General features: G+C 40.0%; 2 protein-coding genes across 2 annotated transcripts; one reads left to right on the top strand and one right to left on the bottom strand.

Moving 5' to 3' along the window:
• Positions 1–1,490: 1,490 nt before the first annotated feature.
• Positions 1,491–3,574, bottom strand: LOC117813728 (protein SPT2 homolog). The gene is made up of 2 exons (XM_034684735.1): positions 3,154–3,574; positions 1,491–1,938 (listed from the first exon to the last, which is right to left on the bottom strand). The coding sequence occupies exons 1-2, from the start codon at positions 3,176–3,178 to the stop codon at positions 1,649–1,651; spliced, it is 315 nt and encodes a 104-aa protein (XP_034540626.1). The 5' UTR covers positions 3,179–3,574; the 3' UTR covers positions 1,491–1,648.
• tmem86a (transmembrane protein 86A) lies at positions 2,634–14,698 on the top strand. Its single transcript, XM_034684734.1, has 3 exons — positions 2,634–2,800; positions 8,942–9,206; positions 9,892–14,698. Exons 1-3 carry the CDS (start codon positions 2,780–2,782, stop codon positions 10,317–10,319), a joined length of 714 nt encoding a protein of 237 aa, XP_034540625.1. The 5' UTR covers positions 2,634–2,779; the 3' UTR covers positions 10,320–14,698.
• The last annotated feature ends 5,370 nt before the right edge of the window (positions 14,699–20,068 follow it).

The raw sequence follows: 20,068 nt of genomic DNA on the forward strand, positions 1-20,068 counted from the left end.
ATGTAGGCCTGTAAATGTCACAAAAAAACTTTAATCTAATGGCATACAGTGAATTACAGTGTTTAAATATTTTGTGAATATCCGCAAAATACTTCAGTGTTGTACAATACGGCTATGTTAACACGGCTTACTGCTTCTTCTCTCTCGTATCAGTGGCTTGATAGGTGTTTTTTGTTTAATATTATCTTGGTAGCATTGACACCACAGGACGGTCGGAAGGTTCATCTGTATTTGATAGAAAAGCATAACTGTTTTTCAGCTCTGTAAAAGAATTGTCCTCAAGAAACAAACACAATATCAAATCATTTAGGTTAAACACATTTTTTAAAAGAATAGTTCTAAGACTTTGAAAGTCCAGTAAAAGTTAAGGCCTATTTGAAGATGGACCAAATATTTTCAAAGAGGCAGCAAACTATAAACCTGACTGGTAGTTAATCGTGCAACAGCTCTAAAAAAAAAAAAATGTTTTCACACGTTGACCACATGGTGTCGCTATCATAACTGATAGTGTAATGACTCAGAATACTCCAGAAATGTGATGTTGGGTGTCACCGTGTCACCAAAGCTTTAACCTTGGGTAACCCATGTCGCTCCCTCTTAAAAAATGAAAGCTCTGAGCCCGGGGTAAATAAGAAAGTAACAGTAGGGCTTACATTAAAGTTTGTAATGTTTATCTTGGATGTTTTCACTGAGTTAAGAAGCAATATAAGTTAAACGTTCTAAATAAGAAGAAACTCTTGACATATAGGTGCAAGAATTTTATCAATACGTTTTTTGTCTTTGATTTAAATTAATCATCTCTATTTAAGGCACTTGGGTTGATGTATGGACTGAATTCAATTATCATAAGACAAACACAATAAAGCACGTTTATTGATCTGATTGCTGTGATACTTATTTGTGTGTATTAAGTGATACATATTGTGTCAAGTTACAGGGTGTATTTTGAGATAGAAATGAGCTAAGTGATATGAAAAAGCTAAATCATTTTATCCTGCTAACATGAAGGATAAACGAAAAAAGCATAAGAAAGCTACACAAGAATCTTGATAATAGTACAGCAATATATCATTTTTTTGCACCCCAAGATATGCCTCCACATTTTGGCTACAACTGGTATAGAAAAAAAATGCACCAATATACTGCAAAACATAGTTTAATCAATTTAACTATAAACAAAGATTCAACAAAGACTGCAGTAATAGTGGTGTAAAGGAATAAAAGGAAGGTCTTAAATGGTTTGGTTGCCTCATTGTAGATGTTCCTTATATTAAAAAAGAAAAAGAAAAAAAATCCTTGTTTACTTTTGTGCATTGCCTTTACACTGCTTGGCAGTACCTGCACCCAAATTGACTTGAAGCACTTTGTTACCCGTACTGATCTTGTTTCCTCTTGTCTAGATCTTTGCTTGTGTTGTTCTTGTTCTCGTATGTACGTCGCTTTGGATAAAAGCGTCTGCTAAATGACATTGTAACATTGTAACATTTTAACAAAAGAGGGAATATTTCAAAAAACTAGATTAATAGTTTTTTATGAAAATTACAGAATTTATTTATTATTGTAGTAGCTTTGGGGGGCCCATTGGATATCTTAGAGGAGGTGTTAACAATCCTACTATTCCCATTAACACCAGTATTTTTCCCTGGTCTCAGTGGCTCTGGCTCCTGTTCTGGTTCTGAATCTGTTTGATCATACTCATAATTGTCCCCTTCATCCTCTGGATCATTAGAGTAATTCCCAAGTTCTCCTGGTTCATTGATCTCTCTTCCTCCATTTCTTGTTTGGTTTCCCTCTTCTTAGGAACATCTACCACTGGGACTCCATTATAGCCTCTAAAATTGTCCTTAGTTCTGGAAGCCATGGCTCGGGCTTTACGGTCCGACTTCAGTTCCACCCTCTTGGCTAGTAGTTCATCCTTCTGTTTCCTCATTTTAATTTCTGTGAAGAAAAAGCATACACAATATATAAGAAATCAAAATGACTGTGAAAAAAGAAGATGACTATCAATTAAGAGTCAATGCAGACTGCAGTAATAGTGGTGTTAAGGAAATAAATAGGGAACATTTCAAATGAATAACTAGATTCATAGCTTTTTTAGACTCCACAAAATCATTCAAATCCAAGCTCAAAACCCACCTTTTCAAATTAGCACATTTCCTTTACCTGAACTCTGTGCACTGCACTAGTTTTTTTTGTTTTTTTTTCATTTTATATTATTATTTAGTATGTTTGTTTTAATGATGTTTTAATTATGAATGTTTTTTTCATTGTATTCCCTGTAAGGTGACCTTGGGTGACTTGAAAGGCGCCTCTAAATAAAATGTATTATTATTATCATTATAAAAATTATACACTTTATTTATCATTCTCATCTAATTCCTCGGCCCCTTATCTGACCCATTTATATAGATTATATGTGGAAATAATAATACAAAAAACTCGGAACAATTGTCCCTATAAGCTCCAGCTCTGTAAAATGTAAATAAAGGCCATCTGCTCTGATATGTAAACAGCAGACGGACTCCTCCTATCCAGGAGTCCCTGACATATAAGCCCGCCCCTTTCAAACCCGTTCTCTGCTCTGATTGGTCAAATAAAGAAGTCCCGCCCCATTCAGAAAGTCCAGGCTCACCTCCTGGAGGTCTACGGACCGCCTCCCGCAGCTAGGACAAAAACAATCGGCATCCTCTAAAACGGTACAGAATAAACAGGAGGACCTAAAGCACATTCTGACACATTTTGTCATTTTTATATAGCCACGGATACCACCGAGCGAGAAATGGTTTCTCCGGTAACAGTGGTAGGTATAAGCCTTGATATCTTTTTTATTATCATTTAACGGGCAATGTACAGATAGCTAGTTTAGCTACATGATAACAACACTTCCGATACAATAATGATCAATTCTCAATAACGTTTTTCAACACATGATTTATAACAACCGGCCTACTCGGCGTTTACAGTTGAATTTGTTATTGACAGAACATCACGTTAAACTTAGTCGTCGAGGGCCAGCGCGTGTTGTTTGGTGTGTAATTCATAAACAGTAAATAATAATACATCCACGGTTAATGTAATTCAGTAGCCTATTCAGCCATAGTGACAATGGACACCAGCGTTATTGTTGTTGTTGTTGGCAAATGCTTTATGTACCGTAAACCACAATGTCCCTCTGCATCCTATCTGCTGGAGAGTGAAACTTTTATGTTCAGAGGAGCTCTTTCCTTGAGGTTTCTGCACGTTCTCGCAGCCACTGTCCACACGGCTCCTTCTCGATATTCCAGGTAGAAAAGACGTTTCGTCAAATTTCCAAAGGCAGCCCCTGACAAAAAAAAAGCTATCATGTGACGACCTCTTTTGTCTTTTTTTTTCCTCTCATGCATCCTCCAGTAACGCATGCGCAAACCAACGCTCTGCTGTGTCGGTCTTCCTTTTCATCCTCAGCTGTGCTTTACATTGCCTTGTTGTTTAGCCTGTCTATAACTTCAATCACTGATCCAAGTGCATAGCTTGAACATAGCTTCTTTGTCCTCCTAAAAAAATGCAGTTACATAAATCTTTGAAACCGTCCTAGCGTCCTGTTACTTCACTAGAGTTGCAATGAAATGTTGAACTCCTTTTTCAGGGGCCATGAAGGACAGTGTAAGGTAACTTGGCCTTGAGTCAACCCTGATGTGTAGCCTGTGTGGCTGATGTGAAAGTACGCTGTGTGGAGGAATGCTTGAGATACAAACTGGTTGCCTTAGTGATAATAATGATGCTGTGCAGACCAGAGGATGCTTGACTACCAACGAGCCTTTGTCCCACTTGTAAATAAAGGTGTAGAGGCAGGTGCAAGGGAACATGTTGATACGTTTAACCTCCAGTCTAATGATGTTAACGATTCTCCTTCTCCTGTGTAGGTATTTTGTTAACATTGCTCACAAATTAAGGAACAATCTTTGCTTTTGATTTTATCAAAGAAGGGATTGTAACATAGCAAATGACAACAATGGCAGCTGTCAGGGGGTTGAGATATGTTAATTCACCTTTTATTGTTTCACAGAGATCATTGGATACTGTTATAACTCTAATTTTATACTGTGGATTTGTCCATCCTTATTTCTTCTAAATAACATCAGTCTTATGACAACTTTTGTCATTTACAGAGTAAATTCAGCCACTCAGAGCACATACATTCTTAGACAGTACATGCAGTCCTTGACCTTTGTGGACTTTGCATCTGTAGCCTAGAGATGTGACAAAAGAGAAACATTCACTATGCTGTTTTGTCTTTCCCACGGTGCTGCTGTAGCTTTTGGTTTTTGTCTCCTGACCCGGAATTCAGCAGTTCTTACATGAAAACACAACATTGCATAAACCTAAGCGTGTTTTATATACAGCGTTACAAAATAGCTGCTTTCATTTGAGATTTGTTTTGCAGTTCCTCTAGATATCTTTGTGTGGAAGTGTATAGTTTGCACTGTGCAGAAACTGTGCTATTTGTCTAGTTGACCTCAAGTTTTCACCTGAGTTAAGGCAGCTGTAAGGGAAGATGTGGGTGATGCTACAGAGAAACAACATTGTCAAGTGACTCATATGCCTGCTGAGACCATACTAAGTTACAGTTCTCGTCTGCCCCTACCGATCACACAGGCGTTTGCAGGTCTTTTGTATGTTCAGGAGTATCATGTATCTGACACTGGGCTAGCTTATGACGCGGAATGGCTGGATAGATGCTCATCCACGCTGGGTGTTATTCAATTCTTCACTGCAGTGCTTTTGTTGGGTCATAGTTAGTGCTGGAGCATTTGTGCCCAACAGCTGCTTGTCCCTCTTCAGACTGCTGCTACAGAATGAGTTTGGATTCAGATTAGTTGCTGATAGTTCTGTAGAAATAGTAAGTTTACTATTTTTTCTTTCTACAACTGGTGGAAGGAAGTTGACTGCTTCTGAGTCAATTAATAGAAGTATTACAAAAAATACAGCTTGAGGGATTTATTCAGTACTTCTTCGGGTTTAGATAAAATGCCACACTTGAAAAAGGAGGTCACTCTAACAAATTGTTCATCCAAAACACCCTGTTTCTTGTTAGTTACCAAGCAAAAACAGTCAATCATTAACTTTATCATTCTTCACCAGGGAGCAGAAGCAAGTGTCAGCTGTATATGCCACAGCAATTTCTCACAACAGCCTTTCTAACGTAGTCAGCCAGACAGCAAAATGATACCACTGTCCTACATTAGGTTTGGATCCCTAATACAGCACTATCCTCTGCTTATTAATGTTTGTGACGGACGATTGTCAGCACGCAGGGATCATAGCTGTAGCAAAGAAGTCTCCAGTCTGAAGGTATTATTACTGCTGTCAATGTGTTTGTAATATCCTACAGGATTTAAAAGGACTCTACAATGTAAACTTTGCTGGAATCACTTTTTAGCCTGGTTGGATCTGTTACATCAGGCGTTGCAGCAGTGCTTAGAGGTAATTGAACAAATAGTTAAGCAATAAACTAAATTAAGGCCTGTGGGTTATTTGTATTTTATCACTGTTTGCCATTTTTGCCCTGCTGATAATGCATCATCTTGGGAGATTTAAAAGAGTAGCTTTTTATGTTTTTTGCGTTTAGTTTTGCCGTTCTCCTACAAGCCCCTTTGGCAATGTGAGGATACAATAGGTCTACATGGAAAAAAATAGAGAGGGTAGCTGAAGTGTGGCTGAAGCCCAGTATGAATAGGACCAAAGGTTATGGGAATGTGAGCACGTCCTTCCCTGGGAACTTTATTCACCCAAAGAAGCTGAATATACTGAATATCATTCAGCCTTGCACTCTTCGTGGATAAATGGAGAATACAAATTAAATAGTGCCACTGTGTGTTTGGTGGCACCATTTGCTGCCATCCTTGGATTCAAGGTTTTACACCAAAGAGATATGTTGTGTTTCCTTGGGCCCAGTGCCTGCGTGGATACCAGTTATGATATTGGCAAGACTGGGAGTGCTGCCAGTGCTGACCTTAATGGAACAGATAGACTCACCAAACACTCACACAGACTCACATATCTGTCGTTAGACTAGTTTCAATCTTAATTTATGTCTCCACTTGTCTTATGAAGGCCAGTCAGAGTACATGATGCAGAGAAGAGGAGTGCATTAGTCCACATTATACATGTAGCATTACTGTTGCCCCAGTGGAAAGAATCCTGTCATGGAGCTGGGAGAATCTGATGTTATCTGAAATTGATATGTAAGCAGAAAGTCAAAGAGTTTTTTGTTTGCTGTAGAATAGTGTGAGCATACAAGCTAATTTGATCCCCATCTCAGTCTTGTATTAGACTTCCTCTTGTGACCATGGCAAACCAGTTATTCCTCTTTTTTTGCCACTTTTGGAGAGCAGAGAAAACTAAGGAGGAAAAGAAAACGAAGAAAATTCCTCCAAGTTGTCTTGAATGATTACACATTTTTACACACACATTAAATTGGCAATACATGATGAAAAATATGAATTGCTGGTTCAGAACAATGTAAAAAAAAAGTTGCAGAATTAGGTTTGGGAGTCTGAACATGCAGCAACAGTTGAAGATTTTTATGACAGTAACATATACTTTTTAAAACATGGACCCAGTCTCACTGATGCCGCCCGTTGGTTTCTAAAGAAGGTTTCTGATTCTGATGGTTCTGATTCTAAATCCCAATACAGTTTTCTAGTTGCGGTACATTTGTTAATATCAGTAGTCAATTGTGAGTAATTACATTTTAATTTCATGTTTAAATTTCCACCATTTTGCATTTCAAAACAGTCCATATTAACAATATAAAGCAACACTGTCTGCCAACCTAAGGCCGTCATTAGACCCAAGTATTCCGCAATGTCCATACATCCCAACAGTGTATCTTACTTTTGAATTATCACATGCCATCCAAAGATAAAGTGGTGTCGTTATTGACCATTACTGTGGCAGCAGGAAGTAGAGAAAAGCTGCGACGGCTTATGTATAGCGCGCTGAAAGCTACAACACAGCATGCAAATTAAAACAAACCTGTTGATTGACCTGTCAATTTTTGTACCTAAATCACAACCAACAGACCTCCAATCACAACTCTAGGCCTTAATTCAGTCAAAACAGTGGGTTTATATAAAAAACACTCTGTACAGTTGTCTAAGGAAAAGAAATGGAGACGCAGAGACCTGAACCGTTTTTGTACCAGGCTGTAAACATGTTTTTTTCTGCTGTTATGTGGGCTCCAATGTGGACCCCTTGGCTTTTGGAGCTAGCCTCAGTCGACACTCAATATATGTCAAAATGCAATTGTCTATTGGCTCCCTTTTAACAGCATAGGTTGCCATCTGCACAGTACATTTAGATCTTCCTATAGTCTACAGTAAGATTGTTATGACAAAGGGAACCAATCTATATAGTTCAACTAAAACTGGAGTGAAGTGCTTAAAATATTTGTCTTTTCAGGAGTCTTTGAATGCATCTCATTAGAGATTTGTAATGTCTGCCTCAGAGTTATATTTTGGAGCTAAAGTAATGTATATTTAGTCACTGTGATGGATGCTATAGCTGAAATCTTTACTTAATACCTGAATGCTTTTGACCGTAAGTGAACTTGTGTGTCAACCCCCTTTTGTTCTCCTGCTGTGTATTTTTTCCTCCTCTGTGGTAAAGCCCATGGCCCACTATATCAGCTACAGCATGGCATGCTTGAGGTTAGTCAAATCATGTCTACTGCTGTACACTCATTTTGGCACGCTATTCCATTGAGCAGTTGTGCAATCAGGGTGGCCTCCCCTTTCTCCATATGAACGATAGTGACCCCTTATAATCTCTTATCCCTCTCCTTCTCACCTTTCCTTCTCATCCCCCTGCTCACTTCTCCACCCCCATATCCAGCTGTCATATGAATGCTTGTAACCCTGTCCCTCTCCCCTGAAAGCTCACTTCTTCATACTTACTCCTTCCTTTCCTCTGCCCTACTTGCTTGTTCTTTTGTGAATACTGCGACTCGCTTTCAGCTTTGGTTTGCATCAATTAACTCCACCAGAGAAGGTTTTATTAAGAGAGGTGCAAAATACTGGTTGGAAGATATTAACTTGGGACAATAGCAGCCCAGTTGCATCAACTCTTTCCCTTTTGCACCATTACCCCTTCTTCACCCCTCCATGTCTCTATTACTTTTGTCCTCATCATCTCTCCTGCTGTGATCTCAGCTCTACTGAACCCTCCCTCACTTCTGAACCAATCTCTCCTTTCTTCTCCCTCTTTCATCCCCAAGCTCTTATTCCTAAACCTAGAGAGTGATTCTCCTAGGCGGGTGGTCACTCCAGAGGTGTTGTGAAACCTCTTTCTAGGCCTGTCTCTTTGTGTTTTAGTGACCCTGTTGGGCCTCATCTATTTAGACAGAAAGAAATATGACCGCTTTGAACAGTTGGAGAGGAAAATTTCAGACTTCAGTAAACTGCATGGTTCTCAGGAACCTTGAATAAAGAGGAGGTGAAGTAAGGAAAGGAAGTACACAAAGACAAAAGAAGAAAAGGTTACAAGGAGTCAAAGGAATTGGAGCTTTTTGCATTTCCTCTTAGACTTACTGAGTTTCAGTTCAGCGACAAATCACGTGCATTTCTGACACCCTGACGTAAACTAATGACCACACAAAGCAAGCCTGGGCTCTGATCCAGTGTCAACCACATCCTTGTTTGCTGCTTATTTCCTCTTTTTTTAAATCAAAGATTTAATACACCTCCACAACACGCACAACAGACATCTGTTAGGAGTTTATTTTACTTCCTGCAATGTAAACCCATCTGCCTCAAGATAAGAGCCCTTTGTATGAGACTACTTCAGTACAGACTAATGATAGAAGTACTGCATTGTTCTGGCTCACTGAATTGAATGACTTCCTGCAAGTGTAGCCAGCTGTGGCTCAAATCAAAAATGTAAATATTTAATCTACTTCCAGGTAAAGAGTGAAGGCCCAAAGCTGGTGCCGTTCTTCAAGGCAACTTGTGTGTACTTCGTCCTGTGGCTACCCACTTCAAGCCCATCCTGGTTCAGCGCCCTCATCAAATGTCTGCCCATCTTCTGCCTGTGGGTGTTTTTACTGGCACACGGCTTCAGCTTCCTGGGTGCTCACTCCAGTGCCCGCAAGATTTTGGCCGGTCTCATCTTTTCTTCTTTGGGTGATGCCTTTCTCATCTGGCAGGAGCAGGGCTACTTCGTCCACGGTGAGAGAAAAATGATAACCACTATCAGTTGATTTGAAATGTTGTCTCATCCTCACTTCATTAATTGAATAATAAGTCCTGATGATGTGAACTTGTTTCTTATGTTATGTTCTTGTTTCCTATGCTTTTATTAAAAAAAAGACAGGGGAAATAATGTCAAACAGCAGATGAATACATACCTCCATCACAGTTGCAGACATATCACCTGGTTTAACTTTGACCTTTCATACCTCACATACTGTAGTAACAACACTTTTCACTTAAGTTACACAGAAGCTAATTTTTGAGATATCTCTTTGATGTTTCATCTTGAAAAGGTGGGAGTAAATCTGACCAAGCTGATTAGTTGACTGCTCATGTTTTATGCCTATTACATCTGTTGGGACTTGTTGCTGCATAGTCGCAGTGTTTACCAATTCTCAGAAAGGACTTTAGGAACAGTAACATGTTATCAGAATACATGGAAACACCGGCCAAAACAAAGAAAGTAATATTTATAAGAACCAAGTTGAAGTAAGTGCAAATTATGATTTAATTTCTGATTAGTGGAGCCTATTATGGTATTACATGTGAAAGTTCAGATTCAGGACTTTGGCTGAGATTTATTTTGCATCGGGGGCTTTATTTTATGCATTAGGATGTTACAGGCTTCTAAAACTGAAATCGTATGCATAATGTCCCACAGGTCTCCTCATGTTCGCCATCACCCATATCCTCTACTCCTCCGCCTTCGGGATGAAGCCCCTTAACATGTCGGTCGGCCTGGTGATCACTGTTGTGTCCTCCCTGAGCTACATGCTGCTGTACCCCTACTTGTCGGGCCCCTTCACATACCTGGTGGCCGTCTACATCGGTCTGATCGGCTTCATGGGTTGGAGGGCCATGGCGGGCCTGCAGCTCGCCAACGACCTGTGGACCTGGACCAAGCTGTCAGCCTGCCTGGGCTCCGTTCTCTTTATGGTGTCTGACCTCACAATCGCCGTCAACAAGTTCTGCTTCCCCGTGCCCCACTCGCGCGCCATCATCATGGCAACCTATTACGCGGCTCAGATGTTAATCGCGCTGTCGGCGGTGGAGTGCCAGGATGCGGAGGTGGCCAGGAAGAGAACATGAGGTATCAAAGTCTCTAAAACGAGTGATCATGGACACACTTCACTGCCAGATCTCCGACCCTTGACCTTCATCTCAGTGTGGCACTCCCACACCATAACCATGACGACTGGTCCATTATCACCTTAATGCCCCTCTAGTATGGTAGTCTCACGCCTGTCTTCTTGCCACAACGAGTAGTATTATCACCAGTCCTCCATGCATCCTCTGATCGTAATATGGAGACAGGTGTAGAAATATTAACCTGCTATATACATAGAGAGAGTATTACTTTTATCTATTATGTTTTAATTTAAGAGGAGCATGTCACTGGGGACCTGTTAAGTGTGTGTGGGTGAACAATTGTGATTGTGCATGAGTGTACATACATGTATGTTTGATAACCACCCTTACCTAGCTTTCCACACAGTCCAATCACACATCTACGTAATGTAATAATGCGATCCAGCTCTTTACATTAGCAGTGATTTTGTTGCCTCAGACCTTGTTAAAAAGGGAGGGTTTTATATTTTTTGGGCCCATATTTGGCCTCAGCTTTCTGATGCCTAATTTCCCCCCTGAATTTATGATTGCAACTCTTAAAGCAAAGAGGAAATCCCTATTTGTTTGTATTATCTACAGTCCGTTACATTTCAGTCACAACGGCCACACTGCCTTTGCTCGCTTCACTGGTCAGCATCCTTGACAAACCCACTACAAGTGTCTCTGGATGAATGAATCAGCGTATCCTGTGGAAATAGATGCACAGAAACAAAAATAAAGCAGTGAGGTGCAAAAGTAGAGAAAGGAGTTTGGATGCCACTGCCATGATATATTATAGTGTAAGTGTTTGAAGAGTTGCGAGGGTGTTTGTGGAAGTTAGATTCTTCCTGTTGTCACAATAAGAACAGTCAACACTGGAGTCGCAGCAGACTACTGTACACTAGGCTTCACAGTGCACCTGCTCCTCCCTTGTGTTAAGTCTCTAAGGTGTTAAGCAAGTTTTCCAAAAACAAAGGTACACATGTCGACTCCTTCACACACCTGAAAGCGACAACTCCTGCTGCTTTAGTTATTAGGAAAAGTCCACAGGGGTTCTTATTGCTGGACCGGATCAGCTGACCCATGCTGTCCTGGGACCACATTATGAAGACTGAAAAGAAAGGGCTATGTTACTGACTGGAGTTTTAGTGTATCAACTCTGTGTGTGTGTGTGTGTGCGTGTGTGTGTGTGTGTGTGTGTGTGTGTGTGTGTGTGTGTGTGTGTTTGTGTAGCTAACTGAGCTGTTAGACGACATTCACTCATCCGTATCACACACACACAAAGATGAACATAGAAACACACACTGCCCCAAGGCGGTCTGACTGAAAAACAAGAGGAAGAGAAAAAAAATGGGAGATGAGGGAACTGGCTTGTCATGTGGGGGAACAGTTATCCCATTATTCCCAATAATTCCCTGTCATAGGATGCTTCATCAGCTTTAATCCTGCAAAATCCACCACAGCTAATCCCCAACAGGTTGGCTGATATTTTGTCTTTCATCTATTACACATTTCTCCCCCTTCTCACCTTGTATCAGTCTCACCCTGTCAGTTAAAGTGTCTTACTGAGAGCTGAAGAAGTATGGCTTTGTCTTTATATGTGAGCGTATGTGCATGTCTCATGTGTGTGTCTGTGTGAGGGTATGTATGAATGTCTGTGTGTGTGTGTGTGTGTGTGTGTGTGTGTGTGTGTGTGTGTGTGTGTGTGTGTGTGTGTGTGTGTGTGTACCTGTGACAAATCAGAACCAACTCAAGGCCAGAAATGCTGTGAACCATCTTAGTATGAGTAGTACAAACTCTACTGGATATCTTTAATGTATTCTCACAAGGCTCTTAAACTGTCTTCATAACCCTTCACCTTTTTGGATTGTTAACCTCTTTGTGTCTTTTATATCATCCCCCTGAACATGTGCTCAGTTTAGAATGACTTTTAAGTAGTATTTCATTTAGCAGAGTAACTTCAAGTTGTGTTTTTAGTAGATTTGAGGTTTAATTTTAACTTGAAAGTTTCCGTTCATGAAAAAGCCCCTAACACCTCGCAGTATATGTCACTGGTTTTATGATAAATACCACAAACAGTTTGTATATTTCAAAGAAAATCCATTTCATTACAAATGTACTCCAGCAATTGAAAGTATTAATGTTTAATCATCCAGTCCGCATGCACCTTAACCTGATCTATTGTTCTGTATATAAAACAAACAGGCATGGAAAAGAAACAGACCCATGTTATGGGTTCCTTTTTCTGGGTCAATGACCTCTTAAAGCTGTGGATAACACACCCACATATGCATAAAAATATGCATAAAAGTGTGTTTATGCACCATATCAGTCACCATAACAGATCTGCAGGCAGACCATGGTGCTGACTCTCATAAAGCCTTCTGAGTTTAATTATAAGCATCGGCAAACAATCTTATTTTTGACCTGAAAAGACACTCAGACGAGTTAGTCATCTATTTCAGAAAGTTCCTCATCCTCCTTTCGGCTTGTCAGCTTCACATTTCTGCTTTGTCAGTCTGAGGTGTTTCATCAGGCCGTCTGTGGGACCATCCGTCTTCTGTTCTGTTTTTAATGAGTCCACCAATCATCCCTGAAAAGTCGTCCCCTAAGCGCTCTCCTTTTGCACATTTGTCTGCTCATGTCATCTTAAATCAGACTTAGTAGAGTACAAGGAGACATGCTAGTGTACATGACTGACTTGTATTCAGTCTTAAGTAAATCCATGATGGAGTGATGAGTGTCAGGCCATCTTACTCATCCTTATGTGGGCTATCTATGTAGGCACTACTTTCTCTCTGTTCTGCCACATAAAACCTCCTGACTTTTGTTCCTACAGTTCTGATGGCGGTTTGCCAAACGCAGGATTTACTTTCAAGTATTTCTGAGAGCATTTCTGTCGGCCAACCCACATTCTGGAAAATCTCCATGACTTTGGTAGCATGTGAAGCGAGAAATAACCTCATATACCATATTGAGTCAGGAATTTGCAAGTCATTACGCCTATCCAGAGGATTAAAAATATTAATCCTGAAAATATTCTACTTCTTCTACATTCTTGGGAGCAGATAACCAAAGCTGAAGTATAATAGAGCTAATTTCATTGAGTGGAACTTGTTAGTGTCACAGGCCCTCTCGTGTATCAAACATCCTTTTGTTTTGCATGACACATGAGGTCCCCCTCGTTGGCCTTCCACTTAGGAAGGAGGTTATTGCTGAGCAATACTGTAGCTGGAATGAGATGAGGAGGTGAAATATGACACACAAGGGAAGAGTCCCTTTCCATCCGGCCTGCTGGCTGTCATCCTGTCCCCCTACACAGATGGCAGGCCAGCAGGCGCATCACTTTACCTCTGCCTGTCAACAGCCCTGTTGTTCTGAGCTTTGTGCATGCAGACAATAGGGGACCTGAGAGAGCCGAGGGAGGTCAGTGTCTGGCCTGAGCTGTGAGTAATGAGCTGGAGCCAGAAGCTGTTATAGTAGAGAGAAGATGGCACTTTTCTTCATTTCAGATGTTTCTCTCCTTTTCTTTCTTTCTGCTGTTGTGTCAAATCTTTGATTTGAAAAAAAAAATGCTGATAATGTGCTGACATTCAAAACAAAGAGCTGTAGTTTGTTGCACTCATGCATGGCAAGTAGTACTTCACAACACACCCTGGTGTTCTTATGACAGTTCAACAGTATGAGCCTGTGAGAAGTATGTAGACATAATGTCATCTTTTCTTTGTAATACTAACCTAAAATGCACTTTTTCCACCTCCAGAGTAAGGCCAGTCAATCTCTCTTTACAGTAGAAGCTTAAGTGTTTGATTCAAAGGATTGTTGTGTACTGTATTATTTAAAGTATATGCTATTCATTTCCTTTACTCTGCTTTACTTGTTTGAAAAGAGAGACATAAGTTGTTCTTTTGATGTTGGTGGTTCATGTGGGAGAAAGTGGTGCATTGATGCACGATGCATGAGTATCAGCATTTTTCTGCAAGAGGCACCACTTGCTCTTGAAGTGTTAAAAAACCTTTTGTATAAATCATTTATCCAAAGTGTTATGCTTTTATTTGAAAAGCCACTCTGCATTTTATTATGAATGTCAAAAAAAAGTTTGGATTGTTTCCCAGTAATGAATTCTGATTCTTTGACTTTTCAATGAAGGCCAACCACAATGCACCACTTTATGAACAAACTTAATTTCTTTTATTTAACTCGAAGATATACTTTACCTTGATGTCCTAGCTTTTCACTAGGTGATCTATTTTATTTCATGACTGTAGAGATGGAATAGTTTTATTTGCTGTAGTGAAATTGCTATGAATGTGAATATCTATTGGAGAAATAAATGCAACTGCAATGCAACTTCAACATTACATGCTGTGGTCATATGTCTTTCTTATGGTTGTGTCCTAGAATTAAAGGGGGAACACTGAAAATGTCAGCTGATATTTCAACTGTTTAGTGTTTCATGTTTCTACAGAAGCTGTTGGCCCTCAGCAGCTAAAGAGCCATTAAAGGCAGAAAGAACTGGAGGACAACAGAGTGCTCTGTTCTGGTAACTGCAACACTCTATTGTTGGAGGAAAACATGCTTTCAACAGGCACTGACCCTGTTGAAACCCATCCAGACTGCAACCCATGCTTCCCTTTTACTTCTCTTGTTCATGCTGCTTTTTTAAGATCCAAACTTTTTAATAAACACCTAGGTACACAGATTACATTTCATGTTTTTTTCTTGCAGGAATCATGCCAGTTCTCTCTAAATGAATCTCATTAATTCACTGCCAGGGACTCAGCATCAAAGAAGTCCAGTCTTCTAAGAAAATGAAGCGGATCTGTCATGGTTTTTGTAAGAACAAGCTTCAGATGAAGCAGTGCTGAAATGAAGTAATGTGGAAGAAATCTCCCTGCCATGCAACAGAATTCAATTCAAGCTATTATTGTCAAAGCAGTGATGTTCTGCATAAGTTTAAATATAGAAACAATGTGATAAATGTCAGGCAGGAAAGCATTTATCGCCCTTTTCATGCAGCAGCTTTTAGTTCCTGTCAAACACCAAGTCTGACAATTCAGGCCTTCATTATAAACTACTTCCACCTTATTGTATCTGAACCAAAGCAGCAAGGAGGTGGAGGGCCCAGTGACGTCAGTTTTGTGGTGCTTAATTGATTTGAACCAGGCAACCTGACACAGGCAGTGTCCTGATGGGTGCATAGAAATAAAGTTTGTGTGAGCCAACACTGTGATGTCAGGATGGAGAAGGGTTATAACCTCTCCCGGGTTATTTGGCAGCTCCTAACAAGACTACACTCACTTTCTCAGTAGCAGTGCCTTTACAGGGTCTGTCAGGACTCTCTAACCTGAGGGGGAGCCATCACACTGTGCTGTCAGAAAGTATTAAGACACTTTGTTTGAGTCTTTACACTGGATGTGATTTAAGAGGGCTTAAACAGTGTCTGATTTTTACACATAGTCTCTAAATCTTTAACAATCCATCAGGTCAGTGACCCCAAACGTATAGACAAGGTATGTTTTTTAACAGCTGTGTAGTCATGCTGAGCAACTTGCCTTAATCCTTTTTAGCATGCTTTTTGAGGACAAGTAGAGTTTCTGTAGGAAGCAGTCATGGACTTAGATACTTCAGACTGAATAAAACAACTTTGTTGCCTAAAATAGTGACACTAGCATAAAATCACTCCTAAAAACGGCCACAGCTGCTCCATAGATCATAAAATGAGGATAATAACACCTGCAAAGTTGGCGTCTGCACTGACCCCCTGTGTTTTATTACAAATCAAATACTGTCCCAGACAGAAAAAACTAAAAATGAGTCACTTCTCTAACATCATCTCTACAGTGGCACATTTATAGGAGTTGAAAGGAGTTCTATTTTGGAGGCATTTGTGTATTTCTTTCCAATAAACCAGGCCAAATTTTGAAAGCGAGGAAAGGTTCAAATTCATTGCAAGTTGGAGACTGGATTCAATCCCAGGGCACTAGTGTTTGGCAGATCTGCAAACTAAGCTACCAGGACAGCTCAAAGGGAAGTGAGATTTTGACTAGTTTCAGAATTAGCAGTGAGCATGCCACTTTCCTCAAATCAGCCCTCAACTGGGGAACTGGTAATTCAAAGATGATAATGGGATATTGTCCAAATGGGCCAAAGCTTGATGTAACATTGCTTTATTATTCTTTAATACTGTGTGCAGACTCAGGCTTCATCTTCTCCACATAGGCTGACATGAAACTATAAAGACACATGTCTCTGGCAAAAAAACAAAGTATTCAAACCCTTCAGGAAAAGGGAAAATCCCTCATATAAAAATAAAAACACTTGTGGCTGAGAGAGTTAGGGACAGTCTCTCTGATTGAGTCAGCTGACTAATGAATAAAAATCCTTTAACAACCCAAACATCCATTTCCGAGCAGACAGCATAAAAAAAGGGTGAGAACAAGTCTGACCTCTTGTGGCCACCTTAATGCATTACCAAACCCAGGAAACAAGACACTTAAGACCAAAATGAACAAATTCAACATATCAGGATTGCACATTTTAAATATGTAAAACTTGTACTGTAAAAGCAACATTAAGTAAGCAGTGGATAGAGGTCCAGTTTTATACGAAACAGCTTCTCTTTGTCCACTTTGAAAAAATCCACAAAGAGAATGAGTCCAGAGTTTGTCGTTTCATTGTTACAACAGTAAATCTATACAGAGTTGACCCCTTAAAAGACATTCATATACTGGTGTACAAAGCAAAGAAATATCATCCTCATCTCTAAGCTAAGGTTTATATTTTTAATCCGTGTCTTTTCTGTTGTCAGCTGCCATTCACAGAAAGAGCATTATTACTCTGGCATTTTCTTTTACATAAAAAGTAAACAGGACACAGAGGAACATATATTTGGTATGAGAATTATAATATGTGGGTAAAAACATGAAAAATCCAGGTGGATTACATTCCTATAAACTGAACTATATGCAGGGCAACAGCCCTGTTGGCAGCCATGCTGTGATCCTCTCATCCTCCATCACCTCCGCTCTATCCACGTACCAGAAGACTTTGGGAGGTGGTATTTCAAGTATGTCTTGATGGTGGATGTTTATGGTCTTATGGTAAGTAAAGCTCTTTTAAATATACTGGTAAAATTTTGTGTCTTCAGTAAAGGTTTAATATTAATATAATGTATAGCGAAAAGTGTAAAGCAAGTAAACTGATGACGCGCACTACAGAATTTAGAGCATAAACTTATTTGCAATGCACATCCTTACATGGGCCTTTAAACTACATAAAACCAACAACAAATGCACACAAGTCAGTATAAAACAAATTGTACAATTAAATAGATATGACGATACAGCAGATAAAATATCACACAGTAAAACCCTGTAACACAGGTAGCATCATATCATGTGTGACTCCATGACTGAGTCCTCTTTAAAACTGGATTATAGGATTTGAAATGCTCCAAATACAAGAAAAATGATTCAGATGATTGTGTTAAGCATCATTATAACACACAGAGGGTGCATCAGCTGTCTGGCCTCAGTGGGCTCTTGGTGTAATTGTGCTATTGTAAGGCATGCAGATATTTGTTCAGACTCATACTGAACAAATGAAAAACTAATACCCAGTTATGGCTCAAAACAAAAAGTGATGATTACAGTTGTCACAATGCATTTAGAGTTGGATGTGAATATGTGGACCAAATTTCATGGTAACATGATTATGATGATTGTCTGTGAATTTAATTCCTGTGTGTTCTCCTTCCCTTTGCCAGTTTGTTGTGTTCCCTCGTGTCATCTCGTTCCAGCATTCCTTCTTATGAGTTTTTCTTGTGTTCGACCATTGCCCGTTATTTGACTTTTGCCTTTGCCTACCCCTTTTGGATTTGTTTGCTGTGCAGACTGATTGCCTGTGTATCGACCTGGACTGTCATTAAACTCTGTCTTTACCACACCTTGCCCTGTGTGAGCTTGCATTTATAGGGTCCATATATCTGTTGGGTTGTGTCAGTTGTCTTATTTGTAATTCAGGTCAGTGTGTGGTTTTTACAGAAACACTTTCCTCACACTGTAGTTTAAAATGTGCTTTTGAAGTACAATATCCAAATAGTGGAATGAAATTACATACTAAAGAAGGCTAATCAAAGCAGCCCTGTGGTGCTGAGGATAGGCCTGCTATCTGTCAATCTGATGTTTCTGGGTTCAAATCCCACTATGGGCTTCCATGGAAGATGAAAAAGAAGCACTTTCCTCACAAAGTGGTTGTGCTGTGCTTTTAAACTATTAAGCTGAGGGGAAGGAGGCAAGGATGACATGCTGGTATCGAGGTGCAAGCTAAAAAAGATGTCATCGACCTGTCCTTCCACCCACCGTTATGGGGACTGTAAGATCTATCTACGATAAGGTGGACAAACTAACCAGCACCAGAGGGAATACTGGCAGAGTAGCATCATGCTAACAGAGCTAACACCGGACACGAACACCACATTGGAAGGATTTCACTTGCTGTGGGCGGACAGGATACAGGAGAGCGAGACTAAACTAACTGGTGAAGAAGGCGAGCTCAGTCCTGGACCCTGTGGAGGTGGTGGCTGACAGGAGAATTATGGCCAAGCTGTCGTCTCTGATGGACATTTTTTTTCTATATATATATTCTTGTTGAAATTCTTGTACTGTACACCTTCTTGTTTGCTGCTTTAACTCCATGAATTTCCCCATTGTGGGACGAATAAAGGAGTATCTTATCTTATCTTACCTTATCTTAAAACAAAATGGTGGAATTAAAAGATTTATGGAGACATGCACTGCCAAGCAGCTCCGTGGTGTGGTGGACAAGGCTGTTGTCTTTCAGTCTGATGGTTCTGGGTTCAAGTCCAGTGCAGGGAAAGTAGAAGATTGAGGCAGGGTCAGTACGAGGTTGAGGTAGAGAAAGTGGAAGAAGAGGAAGGTGCAGAAGAAGGATGAGGTTGGACAAAAAGCAATGACATCAGTTAAGTAATGAAGATCATCATAACAAGGAGAAAAGGCAATAAGAAAAGTAAAGAGCTTACTGTTCATTTTGTTTTTCCCTTTAGGGCCACCGTAGATTTCTTGGAAAGCTGAAAACATCTTGGACAAATAAAGTTGAATCTATTATACTCAATATCAATTAATATGTATAACAATCTATAGTTATTGGGATTTTCAGTTTGGACCACAAATATTTTGCCGAGTTTTCTCAAGCATGAAACTGAAAAGGCCAAATATTTCCACAGTAATTGCAAAAAGAAGGGTCACCCTTTCACATCAAGAGTGACACTTCGCTGCAGGGGATCCCGTAGGACACAGAGCACCTGACAGCTTCTCTTTATTGAATCAAAACTCCCCACAATGACAATTCATGTTAGTCAGTCAAATTTCAATGTGACTCGAAGAAAGCTGATTCTGAAGTAACATAATCACACTCATTTTTCAGACAGTGAATGTGCTTTATAAGTCGTCCTTGGGACTTGTTTCACACTTGAGGCAGACTCTGCCTCTCTCCTGCACACAGACATTTTATACGTTGCTGGTAAACTCTAAGGAAATCCCTGGATAAAAGTAAAATAGACCAACAGGAGAAAGAAAAAAACGTCACTTTAGGGTTTATTTGGCCTAAGCAGTATTCTGTCACTTTAACCTTTTTAGTTACTTCTGTTCTTTGAAACATGAAAACAGTTTAATCACAAAAAACAGAGTCATTGAGGGCACACGTGAACT

The sequence above is a fragment of the Notolabrus celidotus genome, chromosome 6 (genome assembly GCF_009762535.1).
Source record: "Notolabrus celidotus isolate fNotCel1 chromosome 6, fNotCel1.pri, whole genome shotgun sequence".
Lineage (NCBI taxonomy): Eukaryota > Metazoa > Chordata > Actinopteri > Labriformes > Labridae > Notolabrus > Notolabrus celidotus.

Excerpts from the sequence above, each read along its gene's own strand:
- tmem86a (XM_034684734.1), top strand. The coding sequence starts at position 2,780 with ATGGTTTCTCCGGTAACAGTG. Across the intron at positions 2,801-8,941 it reads TGGTTTCTCCGGTAACAGTG|GTAAAGAGTGAAGGCCCAAA; the intron begins GTAGGTATAAGC and ends ATCTACTTCCAG. Across the intron at positions 9,207-9,891 it reads GCAGGGCTACTTCGTCCACG|GTCTCCTCATGTTCGCCATC; the intron begins GTGAGAGAAAAA and ends AATGTCCCACAG.
- LOC117813728 (XM_034684735.1), bottom strand. The coding sequence starts at position 3,178 with ATGCAGAGGGACATTGTGGTTTACG. Across the intron at positions 1,939-3,153 it reads GAGGGACATTGTGGTTTACG|AAATTAAAATGAGGAAACAG; the intron begins GTACATAAAGCA and ends TTTTCTTCACAG.